Source organism: Dermacentor silvarum, chromosome 7, assembly GCF_013339745.2.
Source record: "Dermacentor silvarum isolate Dsil-2018 chromosome 7, BIME_Dsil_1.4, whole genome shotgun sequence".
Classification (NCBI taxonomy): Eukaryota; Metazoa; Arthropoda; class Arachnida; order Ixodida; family Ixodidae; genus Dermacentor; species Dermacentor silvarum.
In genome coordinates, this window is record NC_051160.1 from 53122394 (window position 1) to 53141665 (window position 19272).

General features: G+C 45.4%; 2 protein-coding genes across 24 annotated transcripts in view; both read left to right on the forward strand.

The window, feature by feature from the left end:
* The window catches only part of LOC119458856 (uncharacterized), a 62627-nt gene extending 48993 nt beyond the window's left edge, over positions 1-13634 (forward strand). The window contains exons 15-19 of the mRNA XM_049671475.1: positions 2941-3050; positions 7184-7277; positions 8030-8206; positions 10920-11039; positions 12826-13634. Coding sequence (XP_049527432.1) covers positions 2941-3050; positions 7184-7277; positions 8030-8206; positions 10920-11039; positions 12826-13557 — 1233 coding nt within the window. The 3' untranslated portion in view covers positions 13558-13634. The remainder of the gene's footprint in view (positions 1-2940; positions 3051-7183; positions 7278-8029; positions 8207-10919; positions 11040-12825) is intronic.
* Positions 13635-18629: 4995 nt separating this feature from the next.
* Positions 18630-19272, forward strand: part of LOC119458857 (endochitinase-like) — a 45100-nt gene continuing 44457 nt past the window's right edge. For all 23 annotated transcript variants that reach the window (XM_037720720.2, XM_049670654.1, XM_049670655.1 and 20 more), the window contains exons 1-2: positions 18630-18828; positions 18957-19015. In XM_037720720.2, coding sequence (XP_037576648.1) covers positions 18967-19015 — 49 coding nt within the window. In that variant the 5' untranslated portion in view covers positions 18630-18828; positions 18957-18966. The remainder of the gene's footprint in view (positions 18829-18956; positions 19016-19272) is intronic.

Genomic DNA, 19272 nt, shown 5'->3' on the forward strand with positions numbered 1-19272 from the left:
CGTGCGTGCAACACAGGGTCTATAGCGGCACGCTTCGCATGACACTGGCCGGCACCGCAGCAACAGCGGGTAGCCGAGAAGAGTCCACGTCCACGTTACCGGCACGGTAACTCGCCGCACGCCGTTTGCCATTCGCGGGCCGCCGTTCGACAGCGGTTTTGCTCGCGAACGGCGAGAGCTCCTTGCCGTACGTAGAGAGGATGAGACCGGGTCTGATTTGTGCGACAGCCTCACCGACGCCGATCGCTCGACTGCGCCGATATCGTCGCTAGGCCTTTTCCGGTTCCCTTCAAAGCTAAAACGGACGGCGCTTCGAAATGAATTGTCGACGCTCACAAGCCGCAATATTTTCATACCGTTGTTACCGCTCTTCGCAATAATTGTACGCAAAGAAGAAAAATACGCTGATAATAGCGGCGCCGTCGGCTGCGATGCCAGCACAGCCGAGCCGGTCGTTTCCCGTCGGTAGCCGGTAGCTCAGCTGCAGCTGCAGCCGATGTTTTCGTTGCCGGTGGCGGAGGGGCGCAGCTTCGCGGTCGTCGATTGGCCCGTTGATCGTGCAGCGGGCTGGGCGCCGGACGAACTGCCGTTTAATTTGGACACCTCTCGCACAGATCACGTTCTACGGCACTGGAGGCCGGTTCGCCATCGGTATATGTGCCGCTAGCGTGGACGTGCCTTAACCGGAAGTAGGCAGTGTTTTGAAAGCACGTTGGCGATGACGTATGTCACGTGACATTTCGAGAAGGACTCGGCGAGGAGGGGAGACCAGCCGACTAGGAGAGTAGCGAAGGAAAGAGCGAAACGAGCGACGGCCGTTTTCGATCATCAAAAGCGTGTAACTCCGCCATTACGGCACCATTCCGAAAAACTCTCGCGGCTACTTGTTCGTTGTAGACTCGTGCACAACTGCAACACCGCAACTAAATTTCGACCTCACGGTGGTTTAGGGGCCCTTTAAGCAGTTGTTGAGGACGCGTTACGGGAAGAGCCGGAGTTCAGGTCCAACTTCCTATCAGTATTCAGCGAAAATATCCGTATTAGATTTGCTGTTCTCTTCTCAGTAAAACTAGAAACGATCACTCTCTACTGCTTGTAGAATGCACCGCAGGTTCAAATGAAATATTACGCCAGCTAAAAGTAATTGGAACCCCTCGCACCAGAAGCGCCTCACCTTAACCGTAGCGTTTCTAAAAATCAATGCCTGGCGCAGTATCCATGCACGATCTAAGCTCTTCAGCCCCAGTTTCAGTTTTTCGAGCGAAAAAAAAAGAAACAACTAAAAACCCCGGCCTTTAATGGTCGTTATAGTAATTTTTTAGCACGTCCGAGCTGAAGTATTCAACAGACGCCGAAGTCTGCCGACAAAAATGTAATTTTGAAAAATCGCAAAGTAAGCATTTGTTGTATTTGACGAATGTTTTGGCTTAAGATTCAATCAGACATCCGTGGGAGAGGGCAGTCTGAAACTTACGTGTTATCGAAGCAAGCGACATTATCTATGCAGTCTTTTTTTTTTCTGTTCGTAGTAGAGAGTTTTTCTTTTTTTCCCGCGAGTTTTACCTTATTATTTGATATGCCATCAAGTTCTTTCTTCACTCCTTCCTTCCCTCCTTCGGAAAAATTAGGATAAAAACTGTTTGAGCTGCATTAGTATAATACGCCTCTAGAATAATGAAAAGCCATAAATGACGCAAATACAAAAAAAGGCGAGGCCACTTTGAAGTTTCAGACCCAGGTCACCGTGACGCCGTGGATTTTGACAGCGGTGTCTGGCCGGACCTAGTTAATCTTTTTATCTGTAAAGATGCACCACATTGTATCCTAAAGGACCCAAGGACTGATCTTGGAGAAACGCTGAAGTTTGGAGTGCTGCCCCAGAACGTGCCCAAATGCTTGAAAATACGTTGAAATTTATAACTTCACATTGACGTAACTGCGGTAGTGTTTCGGCGCAAAAGTAAAAAAAAAAAAGATGACAGTCCGGCCTTTATTTTATTGCGATAGCAATTATATGGACACTCCAAAGCAGATATCTGCCGTTGGCGTCGCCGTCGCCGTCGCCGTGAGGTTCCGTATGACGCCAACGGCGATGAAATCGTCGCCGCGCTCCGGACGCTGTATGTACGAGTGAAAGGGCGTGAGGGACGCGCGCTTTCACGCGGAGCGAACGCACGTCGGAGAGGAAACTCGCGTTCTGCGCCGTGCTCCCTGAAGGGCTGCAGAATTAAGCGTCTCTTTCCTCCTTTCCATATATAGAGAGCAAACGCCACTTTTCCCGTCGTGCGAAAGGCTGTGGGGGGACGGGAGGCGACGTTTAGCTGTGGCACCAAATACGTATTTATATAAAAACGCCGCGCGCGCTCGGAGCCAACGCGGGCGAAACGCCGACGGCGTCGACAACAGTTCTGCGCGTTGCCGGTGCTGTTGCATGTCCAAGTTTGTACAGCTGATATAACTACTATCCTTACTCCGTATAGCTCTCTACTAATTTGCTATCGCAATTGGTGCTTCGCCTTTCGGGTGAAACTGCGACAATTTTTTTCTTTCAAACAAGCAACATCTTCCCGCAAAATTAACGAAAAGACAGTTTTAAAGGAGTACTTGATTATTCTGTGTGCTCTTCTGTGTATTCTGTGTAAGTATTTTAGTTCTAACGTTCTCTTTCCCTATAATATCGTTCTATTCCCTTCTTTCCGGAATGTCGGCAGGTGCTGTGCTACTTTCGTTAGCGTTCTTACTGTTTGCTCCTTCCCCTTCTTGCGTTCGTTTCGATCTGTGCACGTGTTTGCATGCCTCCGAACATCTGATTTTCCTCCACATGCTTTTAATTTTTATTTATTTATTTATTTATTTATTTATTTATTTATTTATTTATTTATTTATTTATTTATTTATTTATTTATTTATTTATTTGTTTGTTTGTTTATTTACTGGCAGGAAATAAGAGAGAGGTTCAAAAGATATATAGCAAAGTGGCACATCATCCTGACGCTGCCCGCTTTCGACAGCTCCACGCACCACCTGTTCGAGATCAACAGGCTCTCAGAGTGAGTTTGGATCGAGGCTTCTTTGCGCAAACAAAGTTCACCGCATGCTGAGGTACGGGATATGATAACGCCCAGCTGCTAAGGTTTTTTTCACAGCACTAAAATGTCGTACGTGGTTATCCACCAAAAAAAAGAAAGAAAGAAATCGGCAGAGACGCTTAAGACTGCTTAAGTGTGGGAATGCCAAAGCATTAGAGTCCCTTTGGTGAAATGTTTTCTTTTTTTTCATGCGTTCCTTGTCCGCGCAAGCTCTTGCCTGCATTCTAACTGCGCCTAAGGCCAAATCTAACTGCACCTTAAGGCGAACAGAAGCTGGACAGAACGTAGCTGGACAGAATCAAGGTAATGTTGCTTGCCTTCGCTTTCAGATACGCGGATTATTTTCTTCGCATTCCGCAAATTAGATAAGCCCTAATTAATTCTTAAACTTCTCAATTATATAGTTACATAAAAAGTGACAATGAGAAAAATTGTAGAGCAACGTGAAAAATTCCCAATACCTCTTTCTGGTGCTCAATACGTGCTACATGAAAGTGTTTTTCCGAACGTGAAAGAAGTCCGCGAATACACGCAAGATTGCCGCGCGACTTGCTGCTCGATGCACTTTGCGTGTATTCGCCGGGCTTCTTTTACGCTCGGAAAAAACACTTTTATCTATGTAGCATTGAGCAACAGAAAGCTGTATCGGGAGTTTTTCATGTTGCTCTACAATTTTCTCACTGCCACTTTTCATGTAATTATAATAATTGAGAAGTTTATTAATTAACTAGGATTCGTTACCTAATTAGGTGGAATGCAAAAAAATAATCTAAGTATCTCCAAGCGACGGCAAACATTAGACAGTTTTAGTATTGCGGAAATGGCACCACGCTAAACGCAAAGAAGTAGCGGAGTCAGACTGCGCATGCTCAGAACGCTATTTCTGTTTTGCGTGTAGTGTGCGTCCGCTATTTTTCGAATATAGCGGAGACGCTAAACGCTCATTAAGTTTTTAGCGTTGCAAACATGGCGGCACCATCGGCCCGAGCGCTTTACCGTGCAGGCTCTTTTCAAGGCTTGGCGTGGATCCACACGGCTAGTTTGGTTGTCGAGCTGCTCAGTTTGCTGCTTTGACTACCCGCAGCTAGATGGCGAGGCGAAGTTTTGCGCTTAGCAGCGCATCGTTGTCTTACGCTATACTACAACTCCATCGAACAGCGTTCCGCAAAGATTTAGCGTGCGTAACACGCTAATGCTAACGCAAACATTTTCCGCAATACTAAAACTCTCTATTACTTTGGTTCTTTCCAGGTACGCAGCATTTGCATATTTTAAAGTTTGGCCCAAGTTATGTGAAGCACCCTGTATAGTGCATGGTATCATCCTGTGACGTATTCGCCGTCGCTATAGTTATGTGCTATGGACAAAGTGAGAAGCATCAGCAAAAGCGTTCTAGACCCTCTGCCAACGCTGTTTAAGAGTGCGATGGCAATAAAGCGGCGCTGCGCTCAGACCGAAGGCAAATCAAAAAGTACATGATCTGTATAGTAAGGATACGAACGTATAGACAGACAAAAAAAAGCAAGTGAAAGAGGCAAAAAGTGCTAAGCATGCTTCTGAACATTACAAAGATTGCAATAAATGTATACTTTTCATATGTGTTGACATCATATACATATTCTTTCGACCGAGTCTACTATAATATGAAGGGATAAAATCAGCTCGTAGGCTAGCTCTTCGCCACGACAAGACAATACGGCATGACGCATATAGGACAACACTGCACCCCCACATGCCTCAAGCGTGTCATTGTGCATCTGTTCTCGCTCGTGTAGAGCTGCGTGCAGTCTGAGCGTCCGCTAATTGCACCAGTTCTCTAATTAATGGAAGCGACAACCATTTGCCAAGTCTTTTAAATACGAGCGAGAGAGATAATTTATTAGAAAGGCAGCAAAGGGGTCGGTGATCTTCAAATAGTCCCGAAAAGCCCTTGTAGCGGGTGTTGCTACTGTGTGGTCACACAGAGCGGAGACAATAGTTCTTTCAGACTATGTTTGGCTGCCAAATGCCTGCTAGCGCAGAAGCCACCATCTTCCGCTGTGACGCATAGAATGGGCAGTCGCCAAACAGATGTTGTTGGAGAGTCTCAGGCACTTGGCAGCGTTCACAGTTCGGGCTGTCCAGACTGATAAGCTGTGCATAGCGTAGAGGGAAGGCGACGCCCAGGCGAATCAGGTGAACTATGCTTGCGAAATGTGGCAACAATCAATATGAATAGCCTTGGCGCACTGAGTGAGTTTATGGGCATAGTCTGGCCACACTGTTAGCACCAGTGGACATGTAAGTTCAAGAATGCATAACGTTGACTTGGGATGTTTGTTGTCTTTTTTCTTACTCCTATAATTTTCGAGTTAAAGTTTATTTACAACATGTACATAGTGCAGTATTGAAGGCCATCCTTACAAGAAAGCTGTAGGAATACAGCTTGACGGTGGCGCGAAGCCACCACCAGGCAACAACTGCCGTGAGCATAGCGAAGATCAATAAGGGCACTGAAGTGAAATAGTAGTGGGCAAGAAGGCAACGTATTCTTACGTCATTCAAACTTCAATCAAAAATGACTGACTCAATCTAAAATTTACATTCAGGACAGAAAAATAAATACCGTTGGAGCCAGTTCACAGGAACATTTACGTAAAATACTCGCAACGGCAAACACGTATGGCCGAAATTCAAGCTTCGTAGCGCCTTACTCAGGCCTTGCTAAGCGTTCATGACGCCATGATTCCCAGCAATGCCTTGGACGTAACGAGTACTGTCATGTCCTGTCCTTTCTGTGAATACTTTGAAGGAAGGCTGATGTCCGCAACAGGATTTGATGATTCAGCAACTATCCCTCATGCCTAAACGAACATAAAAACAAGATAAAATGTGTTTTAGTTAGTTTTGTAACATCGTGTACCGGCAGATGATGCGTGTAAGCCACTACTTATTTCAAAGGATGGTCGTGCACTCATACTGCGTACGGCGAAACATAAACTGATCATTATCATCAGCCATCTTATGTCTACTGCAGGACCAAAGCATCTCCCAGCGATCTCCAATTACCTCTGTCTTGCGCCAGCTGACACTATCCTATGTTTGCAAATTTCCTAATCTTGAAACCACCCAAAGCCCCGCGTAATCCTCTGTCGTTTTCAACTGCGTTTAGGTCCCTGTTTTTTATACCGTGTGCCTCGACTAGACTGAATTACATTGAAAAGCGAAAGCGAAGGCAACAATTCCCTATTAAATAAGAACAAACTGGATTATTACCTACATATGAATTTTTTGTTTGCTACACTCTACACAAGAGCATGGAAAACAGAGCAAAGAAGGTTCAACTGCAAACGTTATAGGCATGTATACGGCGTGATCGATCACAAAAATAAAAACAATACTTGTACGGACATCTGACGGGACAATATATTGCATCGGCTTTGCGTAATTACTACCTCCGACTGAGGCCGGTCGTCGGAATGGTAGAGCACAGTTGAAAGTGGCCATCCATGCACGCAGTATACTCAGGGTAGTAGTATAAAAATATGTTCGATAGCTTCGTCGTCATCACACTGATCACAAGGGCGCATTATGCCTCCCCTATATGCGGAACCCACGGACTTTGGCGAACGCCATGCTCGGACGCAGTCACCGTAACATGGTCGTATTCCTTCAGGCCAGTCTTGTTGGACACCGAAAAATTACGATAGGTCTAAGAAATGTAGTGAAAGCACAATGTGCATCGAAGACACGCAAGTGTTGGTTCTGGTACATTGCCGTTTTGAACTTTTCGGGAGTGTTTATCGGCAGATGCAGTCGTAATTAAGCGCGAAGAATCATTGAAATAGTCACAGGAATGAGCCGCCACAGCGCGACACGGTGTCTCGTTTCTTGTCACTCTGTCGTTTTGTTTGCTCATTAATTATACGATTGCTGTACTAGAAAGCCTAATCCCCGTCGTTGCTTTCTTGCTAATTCCCCTCTCTTAGATGCGCGTACGCTGGACTGATCTTTGTTTCACAGTATGGATGCAGAGATATTCCTGAAAGCACAGATCACATTCATGTGTCTGTTACCTTGACTTTCGTTTCATTTTTGGGTGTTTCGTTTTCCAGTGTGGTCAACTTCTTCTTTGTTAAAAGCAGCGATTGCCAAGAGTTTCCGAAAGGCGCAGGGCTGAACGTGTCCAGGACCATGGACATGTCTGATGTAAGCACGTCATTTCTGTAATATTTGTTGCTGGGCGGTTTGGTTGAAGACGAAGGAATGCATAATAGCACGACAAGGAAAGAAAAGAGAGAACAGAAACTAAGGAACAAAGTGGGGGCTATTTTTTTTTCTTTACAGTTCAATACGGCCGGATCAAAATTGACATGAGAGCACCTTGACGTAAAAGAATACACTAAAAGTCCATATTGGTAGCACTAAAGCACGCAATAACTGCATCTCGTACGCTTGCATGTCGCTGTGATCCTCCCTGTCTTTGTTTCCTTTTCGTGACTTGCCGTGATTACAGAATTCGACAACGGTGCAAAGAAGACATCTTCTTTTATTAAAAATTTGAGTGATTCACTCGCATATTAAATAAGCAGTCGCAAGTCTACCTGAAGAATTTTCGTAGGACCCTCTTTGTCCTTGCTATAGATTTAAGTTGTCTAGAGAAAATCTATTGACCGTTTTAGTGTTGTGATAAACTAGTTGTGATTCACGTATTTCCAGAAGTTTTCCCAGCGAGTCGAAATAAAATACGCCACCAATGGTTCAAACTATAAATACATAGTTCTCCTTCCCACAGTATACAGACTTCATAAAGAAATCGTACGTAAGATTTCTATTGAGTGCTCACTGAAGCTTTGTGTGGTCGTTACGTCATTATTTGATATATTCATGCGCGTATCACATTCAGAAAACCTGTTTAGATATTTTGCCTAATTTCCTCGTTCTCCGCCCGTTTCTCCCAGATTGACAGACTCGAGCTCATCGTGAAGAGAGGCTCCGAGCGCACTCGGGTGGTGCCCGAAGTTCCGTTGTCAGGTCGCACCTACTCGGCTATGGGTTCAAGCTTCGGAAGGCACACCGTTTTCACTGGGCGACCGGGTAATTACACCAGGCAGCAGGGATTCCTGTCATCCTTCGAGGTGAGGAGATGCAGAGCTGTAAAGGACTCGGACGCCTAGTATTACTGCGCCAATCGAACAACCGGAACGAAATGCATGTTACTAATGCGATACTTTTTGGCGCGAAAACTCGACATAAAAGATAACAGTCAGAGGTGAGATGAAAGGAACGACGCAGACCATCCTATGTATGCGCGATCATATGCATGCGCAAACGCATGAAAACGCGCAAAGGGCGCCAGTCAGCCGAAGGCAGTGTCATCACATTTAAACGCTTAGCAATTTCAACTCCGAATCATAAGGTCAAAATCGTGAGTCTCAGGCTACACCAGTGATATGGATATCGTAGGCCTCTAACAGTTCACGTGCGGTTTTTTTTTTTTTTTTTTTTTGCTTCTGCCTAGGATCCTGACATTAAAAAAATACAGTGGTTCACAGCCGTGACAAGACCTGCAATGCCCAAACAAGTGCGCAGTCGTGAGTCAAACTACTGTCACGCTTTATGATTTGCAATTGAGATTGCTGAGCATTTAAAAGTGGTAAGACTGCCTTCGGCCGACTGGCGCCCTTTGTTTGTTTTTATGCGTTTGCACATGTGTATGTTTGTGCATATACATGATGGCCTGCTTCAGAATGAACAGTTGTTAGTGTAGCGTCCATCTTTCGTTTCCTCTCGCCTCTGACTGTTATCTTTTATTTCGAGTTTTTTTGCCACTAAGTATCATGGTAAGTAAACACTAACTCACCCAAGAATAGGTTATTCTGATGTTATTATTGTATACACAAAGGCATCCTATGTCATTCTTCCAGGCAAGAAGTATTTATTTGTGTGTTTTATGTATTCAAGTTAGCTCTAAAGGCTCGACAAATAAGGGAGTGGTGAGGGGTGGGATCAAAGGGAAATAAAGAACGCTACAGTCGGTATAAATCTATAAAACAATAATACTCAAGTTTAACAGTGCAGGCATATACAAACTTCATGAGACAAAAAAAGACGCTGCGCAATAAGTACACAATAAAATGTTATAGTCGCAATTTTGTGTGTATTGTGAGTGTTTTTAGCGCACCGCATTGTTTTCATCTGTATATGATCAACATCGTCCCATATCTTTATGGTGAAGCATGCTATCTATGGTCTCGCCTAATAAAAGCGTTCGGACTGGTTCCGTCCTTTAAGTATGTGTAACTCATATACAATACAAAATGGCCGATCAAATTAGAGCCCTAAAAGTAAATCACGTGAGTAAAGGTGAACACATTGAAGAGAAAAGGAAAATGAGCTACATAATTATGTACTAATACACACTCTAGAAGAAGGAAATGTGAGGTTGATCAGTGTAAACCTATTATATGGAGCTGCGGTGCGGCGATTTCTAATGGAAGTTAAAAACAGTAAAACGCTGTACTCACTTTGTCAATGTAAACATGAAGTAGGTATTTTTCTTGCTTCGGGCTATAAGAAAGTATAAATCAACACTGTTATAGCAAATTTTGATTCAACAAATACTGACTGATATCAGGGACTGCTTATATTGAACAATGGAGGGCCATGAGTATTCATCATCAGAGCTAACTTCATTGGTGAATGAAAACCACTTCTCGCTATGTGGTATTGTCCCAGTTCTTTGTGAATCGAACGCCAACCTACTCCCACAAATGTTCTAATCTAACGCCTTCGTGTTATCCTCCACTGGCCACCCTCGACTGCAGTTCCCTTCACTTTCTGTTGCTCCGAAAAGCCATCTATAGTACAGTGCGCACAGTACATGACTTGCCTGACGCAACGTTTTTATTGTAATCAAGCTTTGTCTTTCTCTAATTTAGAAATAACTTGCCGAAACTTTCATTTTGGTCGGCATGACGAAGTGGGCCAAACATAACTGCCCCACTTGGGATCAACACTGTGGAGTGTTTATGGGCTAACACTGAACTTCGACTATTTATAGATAGCGTCCAGAAACTTACAGTGTCACACTTTTCGCAGATGTTCTTGAAATGCCATGTATTGTAAAGGCAAGGCAGACACAATAGAACACGTATCGTAAAGCAACTCTGCAGTATGCATATATACTATGCATTATCTATATAAGGGGCAGGGGCCAAATTCGGCAAGTATTTGTTCGGTACCGCTCTTTACTATTGGCCGGCCGCCTTTGTTATTTATTTCTCGAGGATCACGATAGGCTGCCAGCTGCTCTTAAAACAATTCTAGAAATGTTTTTGTGAATACGGGGCCCCATATTTATTTAATGTGCGTTTGCTGCAGATGCCACTGAGAAAACGTATGGTACCTTCATTTCTATAACTTTGCCACATTTATGCACAGCACTGAATATGCGCAAAGGGCGACTTCCAGTTAACAAAAATGTTAATTATGAGAGGCAGATGTGCGCACATATTCACAAAGTTTACATTCGGAGTTGGTGGCGCGGTTACCTTTGCCGGGGATGTGTCCACCTTGAAGATTGGCTAGAATTTCCTCTTAGGAAGAGCACTAACGTGATCATTTTTTTTTGAAGGGGGGGGGGTGGTTCTTGTGAATATGGGTGCTGAGTTTGGGCAGTTTCGTGGTCGACATCAAGAATACAACTGCACGAAGAGCGCCGGACTGAATGAGGAGCGAAAGTGCGCGACTTGGCATCACCAAGCTGCAACTTTTGTGTCCGAACTGCGTGTCTAAAAGACTGGCTATTGAAATGCTTTTTTCGACACTTCGTACTCACGTGTGTTCCAGGTGTGCGACCAGATTCAAAGCGGCTGGGAAAAGGGACGCTCCAGTCAAGGAGCCTGTGCGTTTCTGAGGAAGGACGAAGAATACGTGGCCTACGAAGACGACGAGAGCGTTCTACAAAAGGTTGCACATATTCATACGACAACGCTGTTACCGCTCGTAACTCTGTTTCCGTGCACTCGCATTCATCTCGCAGCCCAAAACGCGGCCGCGGTGGGTGTGAATTCGAAATTTTAGTTGGTCGTCGGAGCTCTTCATTTTCGGAACGCCGCTTTCGCTAATATTATGCCCACTGCCACCATTTACCATGGCCTATTCATACAAAATTCAGTCTACACAGTGATTTTTGCATTCCAGTCCTAGCGTCCGTCAGCGCTAGTATAAGCTCAAGCAAAACCAAATTTGTCAGTCATGCTAATGAAGCTCTGAGGCATCGTCGGAGAGTTGGCGTTTTCGGGCGATATGAGATAAAACTATACTCCACGCTTTATGTGTAAACTAAATATCAGTGCGACAAACTGACAAGCAAAGCGTGCTCCTCGGAGACAATATTTCTTGTTAGGCGTTCTCAGAGAAGATAAGGCTGGAGGACATGTGGTGTGCCATAGTATGAGAAGGCTAGGAGACTACGTATTAGTGCGTGCCCATTTCTCCTTTGCCAGTTTATTAGGTCGCCAACTTTATTAGGAAATAGCTAGGTCTTCGACGTTACTGCGTGCACTCAGAGGCGCTAAGCGGCCACCGTTTTCTCATATTAGGTACTGTTTCGTGTGTGAGACACCACGCCGTGAGATGTAGCCTTGGCAGCAGCATTGTGATGGAGGAGGTATGTTAAAACACTTTATAGTGTACATAAGTGCCATTCCATCTCAAAGTACACCACCTTGTCCTAGTTGTAGAGAAGCCACCAGCTTCGGCAACTCTCATCAGCGCACTCAGCTGGGACTTTTAAAAAAATAGTATTAGGGGACGCATTCTGAGCGCAGTAGGTATGACAAGCGACCATAAATGCATCGAATCGGACGAAATTCATTTTTACAAAATACGGCCATGGCTCAATCAATCAATTATATATGCATCTTGGCTCCTTATACGCTTCTTGCGTGCACAATCAGCAATGACCCAAGTTGGAGTCAAATAGTTCATTGAAGAGCGGCGTATGTCCAGTGGCATGGAGGAGGAAACAACTTGATTAAGAGAAATTTCAGGGATCTGTAGATGGCCGCTTGTCTGCGGCGACCTCTTCCGTACAAGCAATGATTCTTTTTTGGAGTTTTTCCTCCGGGGACCGTATTAGGGTCTCCCGTGTCGTTTCTGAGGGAGCTGGCAGAAGCTCTCTGGGTTGGGAAAGGCCCTCGGATTCCCAGAGGATGTGGCTTTGGTATGCTATAACATTTTTATCGCAGTTCTTGCATATTGGCTCAACCTACCCATCTGTGAAGATCGCTAAGCGATGGATAGTGGGAAGTGGCATTTACCCAGTGACACAGGTTGGCATCAAATTAGTTCATACACGAACCACACATACCCACTGCAACATACCCAGTGTTACATATCCAGTGATCCAGGTTGGTGCGATGGTTGGTTTCAAATACTGTTCCCTCAGATTAGCAGCAGCCATTGGCAATCTATTGACCCAATACTGCTAGGTGTGGACCGACAGACTTACCCCAAACTGGGTGAAGTTTCCAAAATGTAGGAATCGCGTTAATATCATGGGCGTGTCGCTTCCATTCGAAGACAAATGTGGCATTAATCTGCTAGCATTCTTGGGGGGCGTCACGCACTTTACGAGGGCAGAAGAAACAGGCTGTACTGAAAAAAAAATCGTATTTCAATACAGCCTTTTTCTTCAGCTGCGTCAATAATTTCTCGCTCGTTGACGCTAGCTTTGTTTGCTGCATCGCAGGCAAAAATGATCATGGGTCGCAAGTACCGGGGCGCCGTCATCAGAAGCGTGGACCTGGACGACTACAGCTCGCAATGCGCGGGAAAGTCTAACCTTCTCAAGACCATTCGCTCCAGCTTCAAGGAAGCAACTCATGACATGGAATACCCTTACAATCCTCCGAACGCAACGTGGTGGGACGCGGACATCTACAAGATGATTCCCACCAGGGCGCCGCTTCCAAAGCCGACAACGACTAACGCAAAGGAGGTATCGACACGATCCCAGCTCGAGACCAACACGTCGAAGAGCCAGCAGAAAAGTCCACCGGGCAGGCAAACAACTCCTTCAACAGACACTGCAGTGACGTCATCGGTAGACGTACCTACCTCGAAAGGTCCAGCGGAAGTTCAGAGTACGCCTGTGAAGGTGGTGCCAACAGAGACCAACACCTCGCCCGGTAGCAGTGACTCACTGACAGTGACGTCTACAGAATCCCCTGCGACGTCATCAACACCTACGACTACTGCGGCGGCGACGGCAGCGGCGACGGCGGCGACCAGCGATAATGTCTGTAAGGGAGTCAAAGACAACACTATGCTGCCGCACGAGTCAGATTGCAGCAAGTACTATCACTGCGTGCATTCAACACCGCACCTCAAGGACTGTCCACCAAGTACAATATTTGACATAGAGCGGCAATTATGCAATTGGCCGGCGATCACCAACCGACCCGAATGCAAGCTGTCTTGATATGCTGAGTTTAGCTGACGGCCTCTTTGTTTACGGCAGTGCTCGTGCGATACCCTTGTTTTTATGTCAATAAATCATAAATCCTCGTTTATAGTGGATGTAGTGACACATTAGACATACCAATTCATAGCATAATACTGCGAATTCCAGTGTTAATTCAACTATTCAAGGGACGACAACTGACGTGCTCCAAGTTCTAAGCGTTTACCTTAAGCATCGTTGAAATGGAAAAGCCGTGGATTTATACTGAGCTGCAGCTTTGGATTAGGTGCAATACTTACCGAACATTACCTTATATCCTAGGTATAAGATGAGTGCAGAAATGAAACAATCATACAAGTAGATAACTTCTTGTCCACCTTCAGCACTCATCCCCGAGGTAAGATTCTTAGACTTTGCACATGGCTGTGGACATAGCTTTCTGCATTTTTGTCGCGCATTTTGGCATGCGGCACCTGTTAGTTCATGTCTGTGGTGTGCCTTCGTCTAAGTCCATTTTTCAATGCTAACTGCAGCTACCATAATTAGGAAATATCAGAAACGAGCGTGGTGCGAACGCGCGGATCTCGTCTACTGCTTCTTATGCAAAATAGGGCGACGTGCCAACGGATGTACTGGCATTTCGAGGCAGCAGGCCGTGCCCGCTATCTTGCGACCGGTCTGTGGGACCGTATTTAAAACAGCGTTGGATGAACCCACTGGCATACGACTCCAGCGTTGGTCATGAACGCAAGTCCTGTCTTCCTTTATATTGTTCTCCGCTTTCAGCCCTCCCCCAATATACAGTAGCCAAAAGACTCTGTCCTGGTTACGCTTCCTGACTACCGTTATACCACTGGCTCCCCTTCTCCGTCCTTCTCGCTTAGCATGGTTCGATACACATACAAATAGTTCAAGCCATAAACGCTTCCTGTGCACCTTTAAGGCGGTCATCAACAATTACTACGCATTGCTGCCCGGTGATAAGTGCCAGCATCGGCAGACGCAACGCTGCCACATAGAAGCAAAATTTCGCTGCAGCGAGACAATGCGCGCATGAGCCCAATACACCCCGAAACCAGCAACGAAAAGAGCAGGCGCAGAAACAAGGAGATGCGGCGAAAGTTGCACAAAACGCGGGGACAAGCCCTTCACGAAACGTGACAATAGAAAAGCCTGCGTACGCTGTCATCTGCGCACAACTGGCACAAGAGTCATAATAACAATACAGAAGTGAATAAACCCGCCTAACTGTGGCTATATACCCTTGCTGCAGTCATGCTGCAGCAAGATTTTCCATTAGGCGTTCACAGTTGTCAGTACCGTCAGTGTCGCCTTACTTTGTCCCGCCTATTTCGCTTCACCGTACTCAAAGTAGTCGGTTGAACACAGCAGTAAAACCAGCACGGTGCTAAGGGCAGCATTCTCTAATTCTTCCCTGCTGTCGCTGCCGCTGAGACGTTGCACCTCTGGTCGCAGACGCTACGCGGGATTGAGAACTGATGCTTGGTGAACTGGCACCCGAAGTGCCAGTTGGCCGCCCGCGTACAAGTTAGGCACGGTGAGAAGGGGTGCGCCACCCATAGCGCAACATGGTGGCACGAATAACCACCTCCCAAAAGCGTGTTGAACACATACTTGGATAGAAACCATGGCTGTTTCTTCATAATTTTTAACACGATATCGTTAAGGGCCCCGGGTCGCAGAAAATCCGGCGGCGGCAAGCGGCGTGTGATCGCGGCTGGCGGAGAAAATCATCCAACTATATCGACCGCGCAGGCCCTCCACGTGGTGCAAGGCTTTGATGATCAAAAACTGAATTTCTCACAGTGAAATCCGGCAGAAAATTGGTAACGTATGACTTTACTATTCAGTGTCGGATTCGCCGTCGGATTGTTTACCAATCGGCGTCGATTGTGATTTGAATGTACGAATAAACCTAATTCTGCTGCGAGGGAACTCAAACACAAACCCCTTTTCCAGCATTTCTACCAGACCTGATGCGCGTCGGGGCAATAGCAAACAATTAATAAAATAAAAAAGGTGCTAGGGCCTTCACATTTTCATATAAGACCACTTATATTGCCCCTGGAAAAGCGTCTCTCCAGCAATGCATTTCAGTTTAACAGTGAAGACGACTTTAAGGGGATCGGTGTAAGCTTGGTCTTTGTAAGCTGGCTTTCCCACGTTGAGTGTTGCACTAAATCAAGCCTACTTGCCGTATGCGAACGATGCGATGCGATGCGAACGGGTCCCGATAACGCTATCGCGTTCTACTCTTAAAGGCGAAGCTCAAGCGTCCTCCAGTTTTTTGTGTGTGATTTTGGGCCGCCGTACTTCTCCGTACGATTGTAGGCATAGACTTTCCTAAAATAATCACTAGAGGCAATTCTGCCGCTGCAATAGTTCAGCCACCATGGGAACGACAACGCTATGTAGACTCAGACATTCTTGTGGCTTTGTTTATTACGCTTTATATGTCTTCATTGTCACAAATATCAGATCAATCTATACTTTTCGGAGTACAGAAGACGCGGCGAACACGTACAATCGCTACTATTTGCATCGGTTCAGCTTGTCGAGGTGGCCAAATCGAAACGCACGAAGTGTCTCATGGCACTGGCTTGCCCGCGATAAATTCGCAAGGACATTCTATGCCGCTTGTCGATGCATGCGTTCGTGGCCTAAATGTTTCAATATCGGACATTTGTGCTACAGGTCCTGTGTTCGAATCCAGCCCTCCGTCGGACAATTCTAAAAATGTTCACTTCATAATTTGATACGCAGTATTTTGTTAAAAAACTATGGTTCATGATTAATTCGTGATGCTTCTAAAACATTTACTGTAGAATCTCCTCAGGAGTTATCCGAACGATGCGTAAGCATTTCGTAGTAACGGCGTGGTGTGGAGTGCTAACACTCAACACTGCTGGTAATCCTAGCACTGCTCAGCGGCTGCAGTCGTCTTGGCGCCATTGCGGTAAATGCGACAGCGCTGCGGCGTCACGAAAGGCTGCCGAAGGCGGCGCAATGTGAACTGATGAGGCGTGCAAACTACTGCAGGTGGCGCCAGGTGCGCCGATGACTGTCCGATCCGAAGCCACGGCTGCTCGACAGCTCTGGCTTACTAAAAGGTGTGCCTAGTGCGTGCCGCGTTGCACACGTCACGTGGTCACAGAGACGCGTTCTTGCAACTGCTCGCGCGTTCGTCGTAGTCTTCTTCCACAGCTGGCGAACTTCACCATTGTATGGGCTCTCGCGTCGTAGCATCAGGGCCACGATTCACCGTTTGACCTAACGAATGATAAGGAATGAACTATATCGATGAGTAATATCCATTACAAAATACGACCAGTCTGAAGCTTTGACTACAATGGGGTTTTTGTTCGCAGCGAAACGCGATATATTCTGTTAAAATAATGACGTTTACGGTCTACTGATGAATGGCCCTGTAGCGGCTGTGCGGGGTAATACTTCCGCAGCACCTTGATTAGTATTTCATCATTGAGAGAGTGTTTTTGGCAACAACTGCTTGATTTGGGCGAGTTGGCTCATACTGAATATCCTTGCGCCAGCAAATTCGCAGACGCAAGTGCAATGAGCTAGCGCAAGACGGGGGTAATTGGAGATCACAGGGAGAGGCCTTCGTCCTGCAGTGGACATAAATATAGGCTGATGATGATGATGATGAATAACCTTGGTACAGCGCAACAGCTTTGGAAAGAAGCAAAGAGGAAAGAATGCTGACTTTCAACTGCGTTTATTGAAGAAATTTCAGCCGCTTTGATACAGGGGAAGAACCAGGCGCATGCGCAACAACGTTCCGCCAACACGCGCCACAACATCTAACAACAGCTAACACGTTCCGCTAGCACAGCGCAAACGTACCAACACGTGTGTGATTATACATGATAGCAGCGTTAACCACGGGATGAAAACTCTCTATCAGATAGGTGAAGTGAAGGTGTGCTAATGCATCGATCCGCGGCCTTCCTGATGAAAAACGTTTCTAAAATTTCCCTTTCTTTTTTTTCAGTTTTTGCTTTTTTCAGGAACCTTGCCTTGTGGAATATAATGGCTTTCACTTGCACTCCTTATAATGCACAGCCATACGGCTACCACAACCATTTCTTACGTTGTAGTGATGCTGGCTGCGGCACGATCGTTAAAGCATTGCCGTTTGTTGTATATATATATATATATATATATATATATATATATATATATATATATATATCCACATTTCATCGGTATTTCGTAGACATCTGATTGGCAATCAGTAAATCTGTTTTCGTGAGCAATGTTGCACTTTCCAATAGACTTATTCTTATTTAGGACACAGACTTTAGAAAGTTTACAAGGCGCGGAAAACAGCAAACTGATTTCATATGTGGTTGCTATTTTTTTTTCAAATCGTGAGGGAACTTATGTACATATGGAATAACATGCAACGGTCTTTTATTTTTGTTCTTTTCCTTTGTGACCAGTTTTTCCGCACTTCACCTTCTGAAGAAAGGTTTCACAAACGGTTACGATAACGCTGCTAGGATATCCAGCAGCTTTCAGTTTTCCTGTCTGGTTTTCTAAACTGATTTCGGCCTTGTTCTCACATGAATTGTCACGGGCGGCCTGAATTCACATGGTGGCAATGCCTCTTTTTATTAGTTTTCAATGGCCACTATCAAAATGGAGGCCACTCTTAGCGCTCCCAGGCTGATAGCACCGACAAGTATGTGCATTAAAATTGAAGGAAAGATTGACATCTAAATACTTCCCCTGTATAAAAGCGGCTGGAATGTCTTCAATAAACTCAGTTGAAAGTCACCGGTCTTTCCTGTCTCCTTGTTTCCTTCCAAAAAGTGTTGCGCTGTAACAACGTTATTGTCTTTTGCAAGGCATTGTTACGGAGTGCGCGTGACCTCTTTATCTAAAGATAAAAGCAGTCATATTAAAAGAATGGCGCAGCACAGGCATGAGCGTCGACAGGCGCTCATGCAAGTTATCGCAAGTTATCTGTTTATCTGTAAATCTTTCATCGAGGCCTGCTAGTTCGGTTGATTCCTTCGCTTCGCCGAAAGAGCGCTCGCTATAAAGAGTGTATAGCTTAATACCAGCGACATGTGCAGCACCTTTTCTACGTGGCATTTTAATAGCGATATCAGTGCTCGCCCACCAGCACCAGTTCGCCCATCGATGACGTGCGCTGTGGAGCTGTTTTAGAATGTACGCCCGATATTTTGGTTAAAAATTTTACGACTGTGTTTTTTTTTGGAACCGCAGCATCGATTATAGGTAAACATTTAATTGTTTTTTTTTCGTTGTTATTTTTCTTGCTTACGTCTGCCATGTTGGAGGTATTAACAGTACTGGGAAGGACACAATGAGCCATCTTACGCAATTCATTTTTTCCCCTGTTTCAGCGCTTCAGCTATGGTTCCCGGATTACGTTTGGCTGCTTGCATTTTTCTCCTGACTGGAGGTACGTTTGATTGGTCTCAGCACTTTCTGCATTCAGATAATAGCTGAGCTTGCCTTACGTACGACAAACCTCTTTAGAATATTTTATGCTTCTAGGCGCAGCTAAGCCACAACACACACACAAAAGCGCGGTAGAGCATCTGGATATCTGTTTATGTAGAAAGCGGACGTTTCCTTGCAATTTTTATCCACCTATCAAACAGAAAGCCTGGTGTATGAGGGAAAAAATACTTTGTTACAATATACAACCTACAACAT